Raw genomic sequence first — 15894 nt, forward strand, 5'->3', positions numbered from 1 at the left:
AGGTACTGTCATTTATATTTTATTTATATCGAGCTCTGCTACATAACTGGTGCGAGTCACAACCAGCGGTGACACGCACACCTTAACACGTAACTCTTAATCATTTTTAAAGTGAAGTGCAGAGAGACACAAACTTTTGCCCGTTCCGTGTTCTCTACATTCTTCACCCTTTCTTTGCACAACGAAGTTCTTACAGTGTGCAGCAAGGCAATCGGTGACACGCACACCTTTGTTTTTTTTTTTTGAGCAGAACATCCTACAATTTTATTAAAAGAAAACAAAATTTAAAATGTACATTAATTGACAAGGGTGCTGCTCTGGTCATCTGGATCTAGGGAAAGTCACAAGGCAGCCTTGAGGTGGAAAACGGTTCAACCTCCCACAATGATGTTGTTGATAGGAATATGGATCAGTTTCACAAAGAAGCCAATAAATCCCATAATTGCAAAACCTATTGCCGTTGCCATAGCAATCTTCTGGAATTCTTTTCGGTCAGGCTTTGTACACCTTTTAACAAGTCTGATGGAATCCTTCACAAACTGGCGGCTTGGTTCAACAAATTGCATTACTTGATCCATAGTGGCCTTAGGTGTCGGCGACTCAGCCCCAGACAGCGACCGGTATTGCGCAGATTTCGGGCTCTGCTTGGAATGGCTACTGATTTTTTTTAATTATCTAAAACAAATTGTTCTTGGTACATAATTTATAGGAATTTACAAGCGTGCACTGGTCTTTTCGGTGACACACACACCTTCAATTATGATTACTTATTTTTCCTCATCCTCATTCAGCAGTGAATTTTGTGTTTTTTTTATAAAACTGTGATTCTAATTGATTTTACTTATCTTTTTCTTTACAATACACACAGACAGTCTTTCATCATACTTAGTTATAGAATATGGGCATTCATGTTATGTTCATTGCTAAAGTGTGATTTAGTAATTTTTACTTGATTAGGTCCAGCTTATCTTTACTTGTCTTTATTTATTAATTTATTAGTCATGCAAGCAGTACAAGCTCCTCCTCCTTTTCTAGACACACCTGGTGAACCACCCATAAAATGGCGCAAATGGTTTGACGCTTTTGAAAATTATCTTGGTGCCATCGGGGCACACAGGTTCAGACCGGAAAGAAAAGATGTTTTACTGTTGAATTCTTTAGGATTTGAAGGTAGGGACACACTAAAACATTTACCTGATACTGAAGCAATTGAAGGGGAGGAACCTGATGAAAACTTGAGCACCATTAGGAAGTTAGCTAAAAGATACAAAGCACAACCAAGCATAGTTGTACTTAGACACAAAGGGCCATAATATTAAGACTGGGCGTTAAAATTATTGCCGCTTTATTGGCAGGAAACTGCCGCTAAAGTGGCGATAATGGGCTTGATAATATGCACTTGTGAATTCCCATAGAAACCCAGGATAGACATCTAACCTGGGCTTCAATGGGAATTCACAAGGGCATATTATAAAGCCCATTATCGCCGCTTTATCGGCAGTTTTCTGTCGATAAAGCGGCAATAATTTTATCGCCCAGTCTTGATAATATGCCCCAAATTTTTCAAGCGTGCACAAAAGAGTGACGAAGACGTAGACACATACATTACAGCACTCAGAAAAATGATAGCAGACTGTGGCTTTGAAAATTTTAGCAAACAATTAGTCCGTGACCAGTTTATAAGTCAATTTTCTGAAAGAACTATCAGACAGAAACTTCTTTCATTGGACGATCCCTCTCTTGAAGAGTCTATTTGTATTGCTAAAAGTATAGAAACATCACAAGTTTCTGTGAGGGAACTCAAAAATAAGAATAATGAAACTGTTAATTTTGTACGATTTTCTAATGTCAAGATTAGAAAATAAACCCAACAGAACAACTTCTTCAGAAGAATTGACATATGTTTCAGATGTGGTAACTCACCTCACACAAAAAATGGTAGAAGATGCCCTGCAAAAAATGTAGTTTGCAGATCTTGTGGTAAAGTGGGGCACTTTGATAAAGTGTGTCAGAGCCAAAAGAAAGAAAAAGTGCATATTAGTTGTGTAAAAGATTACAGTGACAGTGAAAATGAAGATCTTCTTGGGAAATTGAAAGACATGGTTCTTGTGGTGAATGAGTCCGATATCAGGACTGGTGACCCAAATGATTGAATTGATCCTTATGCCAATATAGCTGTTGGTGATAGGAATTTACGCCTCCTGGTAGATTCAGGTGCGCGTATCACCATGATCACAGATTCTCTTTTTAAAACTAATTAGGGTAAAAGAGATCTTTTTCCCCCAGATCGCGCACCAGTGTCCTATGAAGGACGTAAAATAGAACTTTTAGGCTATTTGAAGATGTCTTGGAATTCAAAAACAGGTGCATATATGGTAAAACGTATGTTGCTGTACACGGATTAAACATACTCGGGTGGTTTCACCAAGGTCTGTTTAACATGATGCTATGTACTGGTGCAAAAGAACAGGTTCTGGCCATTCGCGATCAATCACATGTTGAAGATTTACTTAACAATTATCCAAAAGTCTTTTCAGGAGAATTGGGAAAAATAAAAGTGTTCAAACATAAAATAAAGGTTATGAATGAAGCAACCCCTGTGAAACATAAAATCAGAAGTGTACCTTTCAGCATAAGGGAAGACCTAGAGAAAGAGCTGATATAAATGCACAAGAGAGGAGTGATCGAGCCTATTGAAACTTTGGATTGGTTATCTCCCTTAGTCATTGCACGAAAAAAAAACAATGAGTTGAGAATCTGCCTGGATTTGCGTTGCCTGAACAAAGTTATCTGGGTGGACTCACACCCCTTACCCGACATCAATGAAATGTTGGGAGTAGTTGCAGGGGCAAAGATTTTCATGAAACTTGACCTGGTGTCTGTGTACCACCAGGTAGAACTAGACAGAGACTCAGGTCATCTCACAGCTTTAAACTCACCATTTGGAATGTATCAATTCTGTTGAATGCCGTTTGGTTTGGCTTCAGGAGCTACCGTTTTTCAACGGCTAATGGTCAATCTACTCAAAGAAATCAAAAATGTAGCAATCTTCCAAGATGATGTCCTAATATATGCAGCTGAACGAAACTCTGAGGTGTATTTTGTCAATTTGTGAGGGACAAGGTATTGTACTTAAGCGTGATAAGTGTGTGTTCTCGAAAGACTCTGTTGAATATCTGGGCCACACAATTTCCAGCGCAGGGGTCACTCCAAAACCAAGTTTGGTCCAAGCCATTGTGGATGCCACTGCTCCTAAGGACAAAGTTGGGGTGAAGTCACTTTTAGGTTGACAGAATTTTATTCTCGCTTCATACCTGATTATGCAACCTGAGTACGTCCAATTTCTAATCTTCTAAAAAATCAAACTGAGTTTGTGTAGGATGATGATTGTATTCAAGCATTTTCTTGGCTAAAAGAACAATTGTGCAATGTCCAAGCTTTAAAACCATTTGAACGTTCTGTGCCCTACATCTTGACAGTGGATGCCAGCTGTTATGGTTTGGGAGCCGTTCTGACCCAGTAAGTTGGTCCACAAGAGAATTCCATTGGTTTTGCTTCAAGGGTTTTGAGGGATTCAGAATCACACTTTTCTGTGATAGAAAAGGAACTACTTGCATGCTGGTGGGGTATTGAAAAGTTCAAGTGCTACTTGTAGGGAAGGAAATTTCAGTGACTGAAAGCATCTGGTGTACTGCAATGGATTCTGATGGTACCTTGAAAGATGTTAAACTATACATTACACAAGTGTGGCCAAAAGAAAAAAACGTAAATGCTGATCTTCAACTGTTTGTAAAAATATGGGATGAGTTATCATTAGAAGATGGTCTTGTCTTCAGGTGTGACTAAATTGTTCCTCCAAAAAATGTTAGGAAAACACTGTTAACTAAGGCCCATGAGGGACATTTGGGAGCCACGCTCACAAAAAGGAGAACTAGAGAATACTTTTGGGGGCCGAAAATGGACAGAGACATAGATGATCTAGTACTAGAATGTGCCATATGTGCTAGCAGCGACAAAAGTCTTGCACTACTAATCGCTCTTTTACACCCATCCCCTTTTCAGAAAGACCTTGGGAGAAATTGTGTATAGATATGTGAGGACCTTTTTACATTCTGGCGCATGAAAGCAAATTTGCCATTGTCCTAATAGACTATTACTCTAAATGGCCAGCGGTCAGATTTGTATCCAAAGCTGACTCTAAAGAAATAATTGAGTTCATGAAAGAAATTTTCATGAGAGAGGGTTTCCCTAAGACTATAATTTTTGACAATGGTGCACAGTTTGTCTCATCTGATGTTGAAGATTTCCTCAAAGATTCATCCATTACACATCACTTTATCATCCCCAGACCAATGCGCTGGTAGAAAGACTCAACAGAGTCATTGGGGATTGTATAAGGTGGGCAATACATCATAACAGTGACATACCTGCAGCAGTGAAAACCATGTAGTGGTTTTATAGAACCACTCCCTACTCATCCACTGTGTATCCCCGTTTGAATTGCTAAGAGGTAGGAAACCTTCCACGAAATTCACTCCTGAGTGGATGTCAAAATGGTTTAGAAAAAAAGAATCGCTCCAAGAATTAGATACAAGGGTAGAAACAAGGTTCATGAGGTGCAAAACAAACAGAAAATGTATTTTGTCCAAAGAAAACATGTCTCAAAGCAGAGTTTGGCTGTAGGTGACGTAGTGAAAATAAAGACAAAAAATGTTGTGAAAAAAGGAGCACCCAAATACAGTGAACCAGTCGACATTGACAAAATAGGCTGCAGTGCTGTACGTGTCAATGGGTGTAACTGGTGGAACATGAATAATGTTGTAAAAGTCAATTACATGTTTTGTTTAAGACATAGTGTAAATAATGAAACAGACTTGACATGTACTTTTGTATCTGAAAACTGTGATGTAGATTTTTCTTAGCGACCTATAGTTTCTTCCAGGAGAAGTTTTAGAGTGACCACGTTACCAGCTAGATACTGATGAATGTACTCTTATTTTCCTTGCTGTTTCGGTTCTGGTTATTTCTCTTCTCCTTTTCTGTTTTTTCTCTCTCCCTCTCTCTCTCTCCCTTTCTTTCTTTCTTTCTTTCTTTCTTTCTTTCTTTCTTTCTTTCTTTCTTTCTTTCTTTCTTTCTTTCTTTCTTTCTTTCTTTCTTTCTCTCTCTCCATATTCTTCAGCCTTCTATCTTTCTTCTTTTCTCTTTATAGGAAAGGAGATATATGTAGTGTTTTCTCCTGGCGCGTCTCCCTGCGTGAGGACACTGTTGTTCTCTGTGTCTCGCGCTGCCCGTTGGCATGCGAGAATCCGTTATACTATGACAGTTCATTCCATGTGGCAGTTGGATGTCTACACTCTGTGGTTCTCGTCTGTGGGAAATTCATTTCTACAAATAAACTTCTTGAACGTACATCCTCTGCTGTGATTACTACACAACCTTTTTTGAAAGCTATCCTAGTGGTAGCTATGGAGAGCAGCCTTCAGGCTAAGTCTTGAAGGAATATAAGGCCATTTGTTTTACCAGTCTATAATATCTTTAATGACCAAATGAAAAGAAAACCACACCAGGTATATATATATATATATATATAAAATATATGTATTTATTCTAAACATACCCTACTAGTCTCTTTATGAGGCTAGAGGTAAAAGCACAAATGTTACACTTAATATCACTCAGTAAATTAGCACATTATACGTTGAGCCCTAGGGGCGAACCAAACCATATATTAAGAAAGTGGTACAAAGGGCCGGTTCACAGAACACTCGTGGAGTGTAGGCCACCAATCTTCGGTGGAAAAGGTGCTCGGGCTTGGGCTACAAGTAACCCAATGCACAGCCTCAAGAGACGTCGAGAAGCTGATGCACTTGCAAATGTGCACGTGACCAGGAGTTCCGGTTTCACGTTACTCACGAGGGCTGCGGGTCTCAGCTTTGCTGGGGACTCGGGTCGGCCTCTGAGAAGTCTGGAAATCCACCTCCTGGGCTGCAAATACTTCGGAGTCCGTCTGGAACTTCGGAGATGCAGACTGGCAAATGATTTATTGGTGCCTGCCAAGCAGGGGAGTAACTCCTTTACTTCAAGGGAGATTCTTCAGTCATTTAGGCGTGTAGATCGTCGAAGTTCCAGGATTACTGTAGCAGAGTTTCGTCCAGGTGTAATCTAAAGTCCTGTAGTCAGGGGTTCCTTTTTTATACCCAAGGAAGGGGTTGGACATACTCTGGGGACCCACCTATGGAAGGGTTTGGAAAGAGGGGTGACTACACCCATTTCCTTTGTCCAATTTCGCTCCAGAGCACAGGCTGGTAACCCCTGCAGCCGGTTTGAACTGGGCTATGCGCAGGGCCACCAAATAAGTGTAGCCCCCAGTGCAGACTTCAAAGCACTCTCAGAGTGTACCCACCCAGCCCCAATACACTAAAGCCTGTCTGGGAGGTGTTTACACCTCCCTGTGCCAGGAACCCTATTGTCCAGGCCTACCCTGCCGGAGTTTCGTCCATCAGCAGGAGGCCTGACACGTGTCTGTGGCTGCAGCATCCATTTTGTGATGACAGGCCTCTTTTAAACTGGTGCCGAGTATACTGGTGTGTACATGTCTCTTCCCCTAGAAGGGTGGAATTCTACCCCTGCCGTCAGGACTGGTGGGGGGTAGGATTCAAAAGTGTTTGACACCAAACACAACATGTTCCCTTACAGCCATTCCAAAGTTAGCATTTACCGCAAGGTTATAATGCACTTAAGAGTATATGGTCTGGCTGCATCACAGAACAGCCCCGTAGAATAGGTTCCAGAGGCTGCAGAGGGACCCTGCTCATGCATGGGCACCCTCTCACGCAAAACCCAGCACCCTGCCTTCAGGATTGTTAAGGCCTGCCATAGGGGTGACTGATAGGTGTGCGTGTGTCATGATTTAAGGTAGATATAGGTAACCTATATCTAAGTAAGGAATGCATGCACCACCTTACCCAGGCTGCAGTAGCAGTCCTGTGGTGTCATTTTGGAAGGCTTCCCAAAATACATGCTGCAGCCCCTGGTAGGCCTCTGGGGTACCTATGCCACAGGTTGCTAAGGTACCATATACTAGGGACTCATAAGGGTACCCCAGTAACCAAACTGGAGTGTACATAAAAGTACTTGGAATCAATTTAGAGAGGAAAGCAGATAGGCTGGGGCCCTGAATAGCAGGATCCCAGCCAAACTAAGCCAAAAACCATCAAAACACCAGGAAAAAGTGGGGGCAATCATGTAGTCAGATTTCACCTTACTACAATTCGTTTTTCTGTTACATTAATGGCCTATCGCCAAAATAAAGTATTTTACTGATAATACTACTAGCATCTTATAGAAAAGTGCGGACTATAATTTGGATACGGGCCCCCGGGATTCCAGACATACCCCCATGGCTCCTGGAAGGGTGATTGGTCACTACGATCGACGAGAAGTACTTCCGGGTCAACACCAACGTGATTTCCGGCCGGGGCCAGTAATGGGGGGGAGGGGCGGGGGTGCAGCGGGCCTATTTAGGGCGCATTGCCCTGCCCCTCGCCCTATCTTCCTTACTGCGCAGGCCCCGTGTGCTATGGACTGCGCAAATCTCCCACCCACCCATCCCTATAAGTAGAGCTTGGGAAGATGGTGGAAGTGGAATGAGGCATGGCAGTAATGAGGCCACATAAATTGTCTTACATTGTGATGGGGACTCCGCCTGCATATACCCTAGGCCTGCACTGAGGGGGAGATACGGTAAGCTCACCCCCAAGAGTATGGAGACACCGGCTGGGGGCAAGGGCGCCAGTTTACAATCTAGGGCATGGGGCATCTTCCCCTGGTTATTCCCTACGAGCCCCGATGGGCAGCCTGGTGGTGGGAGGGGTGGGCCCCTCAGGTGGCAGACAAGGACCAGAGGGCACGGGCTCACCTCTCAAGGACGCAGGTGGGTTGCGCTTTGCCTGGTTCTCAGATGGGGGGATGCGAGCCAGAAGGCTCCTTAGTGCTGGAGCGATAGAGAACATTCTTTGTCGATAAAATTAACTCCTGTCATTTCTAAGAAAAATTATGAAGTTATGATCAGCATAAATATGAAATGTCATCCAGTGATCAAAGATGATAAATCAATGTCTTATGAAATTTGAATCTTAATTGATGATGCATATTGTCATGTTTATATGTGATGGTTTATAATAAAAATGGCCTTTTTAACCCACAGCTCTGGTCGTCAAAAGTCTTGATTTGTGGGTTTGATGGGGGCCGGGCCGGGAACAATCTGGTGGGTCCTTGTCCTATAGAGCTGTTCTTGGAAATATACTGGAATGGTATTTGCAGCTATGCTTTTGGCCAGACTACAGATTTCTAAATTGTAGCTAGATTGTTAATCATCACTCTGTGGACTTGAAATGCCAATAATATGAAACATTTATGAATGCCAAATTTAAATGTAATTTAGGTGTTACTAATGTCTCATATATAGGCTTTGTCAATGTCAAGCTCCTCTATTTCCTCATTTGTTTTTGAAGCTCCTATCTTTATTCCATATTATACTTCTATTGCATGCCCTACAATTAGTTACCATTGGATAGTAGGGCCCTTATTTATGAGTCCTTGCGTCAGTTTTGCGCCGCCGGTGCGTCACTTTTTGTGACGCACCAGCGGCGTAAAAAATGCGCCTTGTTGCGCCATATTTAAAAAGTGACGCATCTAGGTAGATGCGTCACTTTTTAAACCCCTGCGCCACATTATACCTGCGTCAGGTATAATGTATGCAGAGGGGGCGTTCCCCCGCAAAAAGCTTCGTAATAGTGACGCGTTGAAATCTATGAGATTTCACTGCGTCACTTTTAGGATGCTGTTGCGTCAAAATTTTCCGCCTGCCTCACAGCAGGCGTAAGACTGATGCAAGCACTTTCACATGGGGCTTTCCCCATGTGAAAGGACGCATTGCTGGAGTTGCGTCACTTTTGTGACACACTCCAGCAATGCGTCACTTTTGCGCTTACAGATACGTCAGAAATACTGACGTATCTATAAGTCCTTGCGACATGATGCACCATACATTAAATATGACGCATCATTGGTGTCGCAAGGAGTGCGCAGTGAAAATTGACGCATCGCTGTTATCTCGCAGCGATGCGTCACTTTTCATAAATGAGGCCCTATGTATTTAGCATTAAGTGTTTGTAGAGCTAAACTATTTAGTTATATATTTAATTAATTTGACATTTTATTTTGTATACTTCGTTTGCATAAAGGAGCATTAAAATAAAAAAGACAGTATCTGTGAGTTTTATTAGGGCCTTTATTGAGTTTGTTGTGGTAAAATAATTTTCCAAGGATGGTTGTTTCCTGATATCCTCTTTTTGTTGCAGTTCCGTTTGTCCACACTTTTTGGCTGACAGATTTCTAGTGCCTGACCTTCAATTTCTAGTAATGCTGGGTGTTATATAATGTATGTGTCAAACTGTATACCAGTGCTTAATTTGAGCCAGTGGTTGCCGGTGGGGGGCATCATCACTTATTTTTCGGGGCCGGCACTTATTTTTCTGCAAAAAAGAGCAAGAGATGGAAAAACAAACAAAGCAGAAAGACAGACGGAGCACCGTCATGAAGGGACATAGCAGAAGCTTGCTAAAGTGAGATAGACAGACAGCGAACGTCTGGCACTGGATTGAAATGGCTTGAGTTGAATTCAAGACTAAGGAGCCTTGGTATTCCGTGCGCCGATATTTAATTGCACAGGCCACGGGTTTCACTTTGGGCACCAGTGCTCATTCCATCACAAAATAAACACTGCATGCACACGTTGTAGCTATTTGTCCATGCACTATATCATTTCTTAACTTAAAGTCTTTGTACATTGATGGTTTCTGTTCTCTGGTTTTATATTTTATGTTCTGTATTTTCTGGGGCCCACGGTATGTTGTGCAGTCTCAGTATTACTGCTGAATACCAGTAGGATGAAGCTGGCGCTATTTCATTCTGTTAAGGCAATGGGTGGTTGTAGTATTTGTAATGATGAGAAGAATCAAGTAATGTATTGTTTCCAGAAGATTTATTCTCCAGTAGTAAAGCACGTCTGGTTAGATCCACAACCAACAGGAAACTAACCAACAATCAAGTATAGAACAAGAACATTCAATGACAGCATGACTAGAATGTGGAACATGACAGCATTCAAAGAATACACAAGTCTTAAAGGGAAAGGGATACTTACTAAAAGCTATAACCTAACACACTAACTAAATAATAAATAATAAACTAACATACTACATATCTTCCCCTCTTTGTTTTTTTTTAAACAAAAACAACAAAAAAATATATATATTTATACACCAAAAATTCTTTGTACTTCACTGGTCTTTTGACAGATCTACCAAAAGAAGATTTCTGAACAGAGACAGATTCTTGATCTTGGTCAACTGGAATGCAATTATCACAAACATTTGCAGGAGAAGGTTCATCATGAATACAATTACTATCTATATTAGAATTAAGATCAACAGGATTTAGAACAGAATCTGAGATATCAGGTTGAGTATCATCAAAACACCAAAAATGCCCATAAGATTTCTTTGTGTTTTCCAAAGAAACCTGTTCATGCTGATGCTGTGCCGAAGCTAAACGACTTAAATGCCATTTTTCACCATTCTCTAAAGTAACAGGATTTTCATGAATTTTCACAACTTTTTTAGGCGAACTAAACTTGCTTTGACCTTTAGGTACTTTTCTGGCACTCTTAGTACAAACAAAATCTCCTACTTGTAGTTTGACAGGTTTTGAACCATGTTTACTGTCATGGTATATTCTGTTTTTAGCTTGAGAAGAAGACAATTTAGATTTAATTGCATCAGTATCGTAAAATATCATATCATTCCTTTTCATCCAACCTGGATTAGTTTTTGAAAAAGGAACACGACATCTCATCAGAGAAAATGGACACTTTCCAGAAGAGGGATGTGGAGTTACTCTATACGCCCACAACATCTTCTTACACTCACTCTCCCACACAAGTTTTGACTTGACACACAACTGTATAGTATTTTTGATGACCCTGTTAAGTCTTTCTACAACACCATTACAAGAAGGATGATATAATGGTGTCAACTTATGATTAATTCCGTTTGAAGTAAAAAATAATTGCATTTCCTTGGACTTAAATTGAGAACCATTGTCAGTTAGAACAGATGAAGGACAACCTTCTTGGATAAAAACATATTCCAAGAATTCAATAATAATAACAGAGTTAGCCTTCTCAACAACTTTCATTTCGAACCATTTAGAAAATAAATCAACAATAACAATGATAAATTTGACATTATCATCAAACCAATTGAGAGGACCCATAATGTCCATGGCTAATTCTTCCCAAGGAAAATTAGGAGCAGTAACATTTCCCAAAGGTGGATTGAAGTTTTTTTTTGATTTGTCTGAAACTTCACAATTTATGCAAGATCTAACAAGCTTTTCAATATCATTATCCATCCCTGGCCACCAATACTGGTCTCTTACCCTTGACTTAGTTCGAGAGATGCCTGGATGACCTTCATGGGACAATTGCATAATGTGAGCTCTAACAGACACAGGTGGAATTATTTTATCACTTCTTAGCAAAAATATATCAGAAATAGAAAGTTTGTCACGAACTTCCCAAAAACCTCTCAAAGAATCATTAAGATCTTTTTTATAAAAATCTTTCCAACCCACCACAACTCTAGACTTAACTTCAGTCAGAACTTTATCATCGGAATCAGCTTTGAGCCATTGGTCTTTAGAAAAACTATCAAAAATGTTGCAAATAGAAACAACATTAGCCACGGAAAAATCATTCCAAGAATTACGGTCAGCCACAAACATTGGTAAAGAAAATCTGCTCAAAAAATCTGCAATAATATTTTTTGCACCAGGAACATAGTTTATAACGAATAAGAAATCTTGCAAGCGCATGGACAGTCTTGCAATTCTAGCAGTGGCTTTGTACAAACCTTGTGTGGTCAATAATTTTGTAAGGGGTTTATGATCAGTTCTCACACAAAATGACTTTCCCCAAATGAACTTCCTGAAATGTTCTAACCCCCACACAACAGCAAGGGTTTCCCTCTCGATTACCGAGTATTTTTCTTCAGTAGGCGTAAGGGATCTTGAGGCAAAAGCAATTACCACTTCCTGATTAAACTCAGATAGTTGAGTTAAGACTGCCCCTAAGCCTTTAGAACTAGCATCAGTAGTAACGAATGTAGCAGCAGTGGGATCAAAACCTTGCAGGTTGGGAGCACAACAAACAGCTTTTTTTATAATTTCAAAGGCTTGTTGACATTCCTGGGACCAAACAAAGGGAATTTTATTCTTCAAAAGACAACGCATAGGAAAAGTTTTCTCACTAAAGTTAGAAACAAATTTAGAGTAAAACTCTGCTAAACCCAAAAATGACCTTAAGTCATCCTTGGATTTAGGAGCAGGAGCATCTAAAATATCTCTTACAAGCTTGGTTTTAGGTCTTATTCCCTGAGCACTAATCTCATGGCCTAGATACACAACGGTATCTTCTGAAAAAGTACACTTAGAAATTTCAGCAGTGAGACATCTTTCATCAAGAACTTTCATAACTTTTCTCAACCTAGAGTCATGTTGTGGTGCATCCTTACCTAAAACGAGGATATCATCTTGGAAGAAAATGACACCAGCCATATCACCAAATAATTGTGACATAAGGCGCAGAAAAACTGCAGCCGCAGAAGCCAAACCAAATGGCATACGGCGAAAGCGGAAACAACCAAAAGGAGTACAAAAGGCAGTGAGATCACGGCTGGAATGATGTAAAGTGATCTGGTGATACGCTGAAGATAAATCAAGCGTAGAGAAAAATTTAGCACCACGAGTTAAAGACAACATTTCATGAATCCTAGGTAAAGGATACTGATCCACAATTATATTATTATTCAAGTTTCTCAGATCAATACATAAGCGGATTTTTCCATTCATCCCACTTAATTATAGGATCACCTGGAGAAACTAAAAACTCCTTAGGGGTACTGATGTTAATGTTAATACATGAAGATGATGCTGAGGAAGCATTGCTAGAAGTAGATTGCTCAATACTCATGTTAAATAAGAAAACGAAATTGACACAAAAAAAAATAAAGTCTTGAAATAAGTTAATGTCAAAACTGAAAAACGAAGTACATCAAAAATGTCAAAATTGAAGACCAGATAAATAAAATCTTACTTCTGAAGAAATTCTCTTTGCGAGGAGAAAATTTCCTTTGCGAGGAGACTCGGAAGAAATATCGAAGCCAGACGTGCTCAATCTGGAATTCTAAGATGGCGGCACGTACGCGCTACGTCGGGTCACGTTGATTGACCTATGACGTGGTAACGCGTGTAAACAACACGTGTTCCTGAAGCGTTGCTAAGCGTCAGGCTCGAGAGTTGAAGCGAGCGCATGCACGCGGGAGCAACGGAAGACGTGTTCAAAGGTAAACACCTTGTGCGCGTAGGAACAATTACGAGCAAAATAAAATTTGACAGCAAACTCACAGTTTTAGGAATTAAAGCACTTAGAATGCGCCGCTTTATCCATTCCGGTGAAAGTTAAGTTCATGAAACGTAGGTTCGTTGTTTGAAGAAATCCAAAAAAAAAAAAATCTGGAGAAATGAAGAAGCTTCTTAGGATCCCGATCGTCGCCAATAAAATGTAGTATTTGTAATGATGAGAAGAATCAAGTAATGTATTGTTTCCAGAAGATTTATTCTCCAGTAGTAAAGCACGTCTGGTTAGATCCACAACCAACAGGAAACTAACCAACAGTCAAGTATAGAACAAGAACATTCAATGACAGCATGACTAGAATGTGGAACATGACAGCATTCAAAGAATACACAAGTCTTAAAGGGAAAGGGATACTTACTAAAATCTATAACCTAACACACTAACTAAATAATAAATAATAAACTAACCTACTACAGTGGTGGGCCAAAAACACACAGATTTGAGTGTTTAAGTGTTATGCTTTTTAACGTTTGATAGTGTTGATTAGTAGATTTGTGGAAAAGCGTATTTATTTATTTAATATGAGGCAACATAAGTGAGCTGATTGCATAATTCATCTAGGGAAGGTAAAGGAGCAGAGAAGAGGAGATTCACAGCAGGGCTAATGAGAGCGGGCCGGCACTCTAGCTCCTTCAAAACGTCAGGTCCTAGTAACTTCTGTCATCTCTACTGGAGTGACACTTGTGCGCTCCAAGACATGAAGAAACAGAGGCAAAACCCACAAGGTGTAAGTCCTACATACAGCATTCAGCACTTGCATAGCTGTGATCTCTTGCGTTGTGCTTGCCTTTGGTAGGGCTCTGCTCTTTCACATAGCGCTGGTCATAACAGATTTGTGTGCTTGATCCCATCTTCAGAAGGATAAAAAACTCTGCTTGTCCTTGATCACAGGGAAAATGTTGCCCCTCCCTTACTGTCATTGCCACTGTGTGCCGTGCCTTATTGCTTCTAATTTTCCATGGTGCGATGCCTCATATTTGTCAGATGATGCGCATGTGCAGGACTGAGGAGTGCTGAAGGGAGAGAAGAATGTTGCTTTTTGACAATTTCAGTAATGGGGAATACCATGCAAATATACAGCATTCATGAGAAATGCTGGCAAGAGTGCTTTTTTTTTTATCATCCGAAGGTAGTACAGGAAGTGCCATTGCAGATTTTCAGGCAACCAAATCCATGATTGGGAAATGATATTCCTAATTTATCAAGTGCCAAGTTAGAATGTTAAGACATTTTAAGAAAATGTGAATTTCACGTTATGTCCTAATGTTCAAGGTCCCATCTTCATTGGGTCCATGCCCTCTTCCACTCCAGTCACTTATCTCTGTTCGGCTGTATTTGATTACTTGTTCATTTACGCGCAGTGGTCGCGCCCCATGCGCGCTGAAGGTGCGCCAAAGGTAAGCCCATCTACGCCCGTCCGCGCCTGGACCGCGCCCAGCGCCAGACCCCCTGCTCCCCGCAAAATCCACTCCTCCCACATAACGTATGACGCCGCCAACCTCCTTGCCCTTAACCCCGGACGCACTCCACAATGCTACGAAGCTGCCCAGGACGTACCCACGGCCCATTCGCCTGCCACTCCTGCAAGTTTGCCTGCATCAAGACCCACACCAAATCCACTTCCTCCAAACACAGCTCCGACTCTAACCACCTGAAGTGCATCCTGCTGAACACCTGCTCGGTCCACAGACACGCCACCGAACTCTGGGACCTACTCGACACTGCGTCACCTGACATCGCCTTCCTTACAGAAACCTGGATGAACGCATCATCAGCACCCGACATCGCCATAGCCATCCGGGACGCCTACAAGATCCCCCGAAAAGACCGCACCAATCAAACAGGAGGAGGCATCGCCATCGTCCATAAGAACACCATCAAAATCACGACCAGCTCCGACAATAACCTTGCAACTGCCGAACACCTCCACTTCCAGATCCACACCGACCCTAGGACCACACTCAGAGGCACCCTCATCTACAGGCCTCCAGGAACCCGTAAACAATTCAGCGATGACATCACTGACTTCATCAGCCCACATGCCCTCGCCTCCGAGAACTACATTCTACTAGGAGACCTCAACTTTCACCTGGAAAACAAAAACGACAGCAACACCACCACCCTTCTGGACAACCTGGCCAATCTCGGACTCAAACAACTTGTTCACTTCCCCACCCATGTAGCCGGACATAGGCTCGACCCTATCTTCTCCTCCAGCAAACACATTTCCTTCGATCACACCACAGCTCTCCATTGGACGGACCACAGTTGCGTTCATTTCAGCTACAAAACCACCTCGACCCACAACCCCCCACAACCTATTCCTTGAAGAAACTGGAACAAAATCACCACCG

At 41.4% G+C, this 15894-nt stretch overlaps 1 protein-coding gene across 1 annotated transcript; it reads right to left on the reverse strand.

The window, feature by feature from the left end:
- Positions 1-228: 228 nt before the first annotated feature.
- Positions 229-648, reverse strand: LOC147702923 (protein transport protein Sec61 subunit gamma). Its single transcript, XM_086928847.1, has one exon. The coding sequence runs from the start codon at positions 576-578 to the stop codon at positions 372-374; it is 207 nt and encodes a 68-aa protein (XP_086784973.1). The 5' UTR covers positions 579-648; the 3' UTR covers positions 229-371.
- Between the last annotated feature and the right edge of the window lie 15246 nt (positions 649-15894).

The sequence above is a fragment of the Lissotriton vulgaris genome, chromosome 7 (genome assembly GCF_964263255.1).
Source record: "Lissotriton vulgaris chromosome 7, aLisVul1.2, whole genome shotgun sequence".
Classification (NCBI taxonomy): domain Eukaryota; kingdom Metazoa; phylum Chordata; class Amphibia; order Caudata; family Salamandridae; genus Lissotriton; species Lissotriton vulgaris.

What these genes read in the sequence shown, in the direction of transcription:
- LOC147702923 (XM_086928847.1), bottom strand. Translation starts at nt 578, where the DNA reads ATGGATCAAGTAATGCAATTTGTTGAACCAAGCCGCCAGTTTGTGAAG.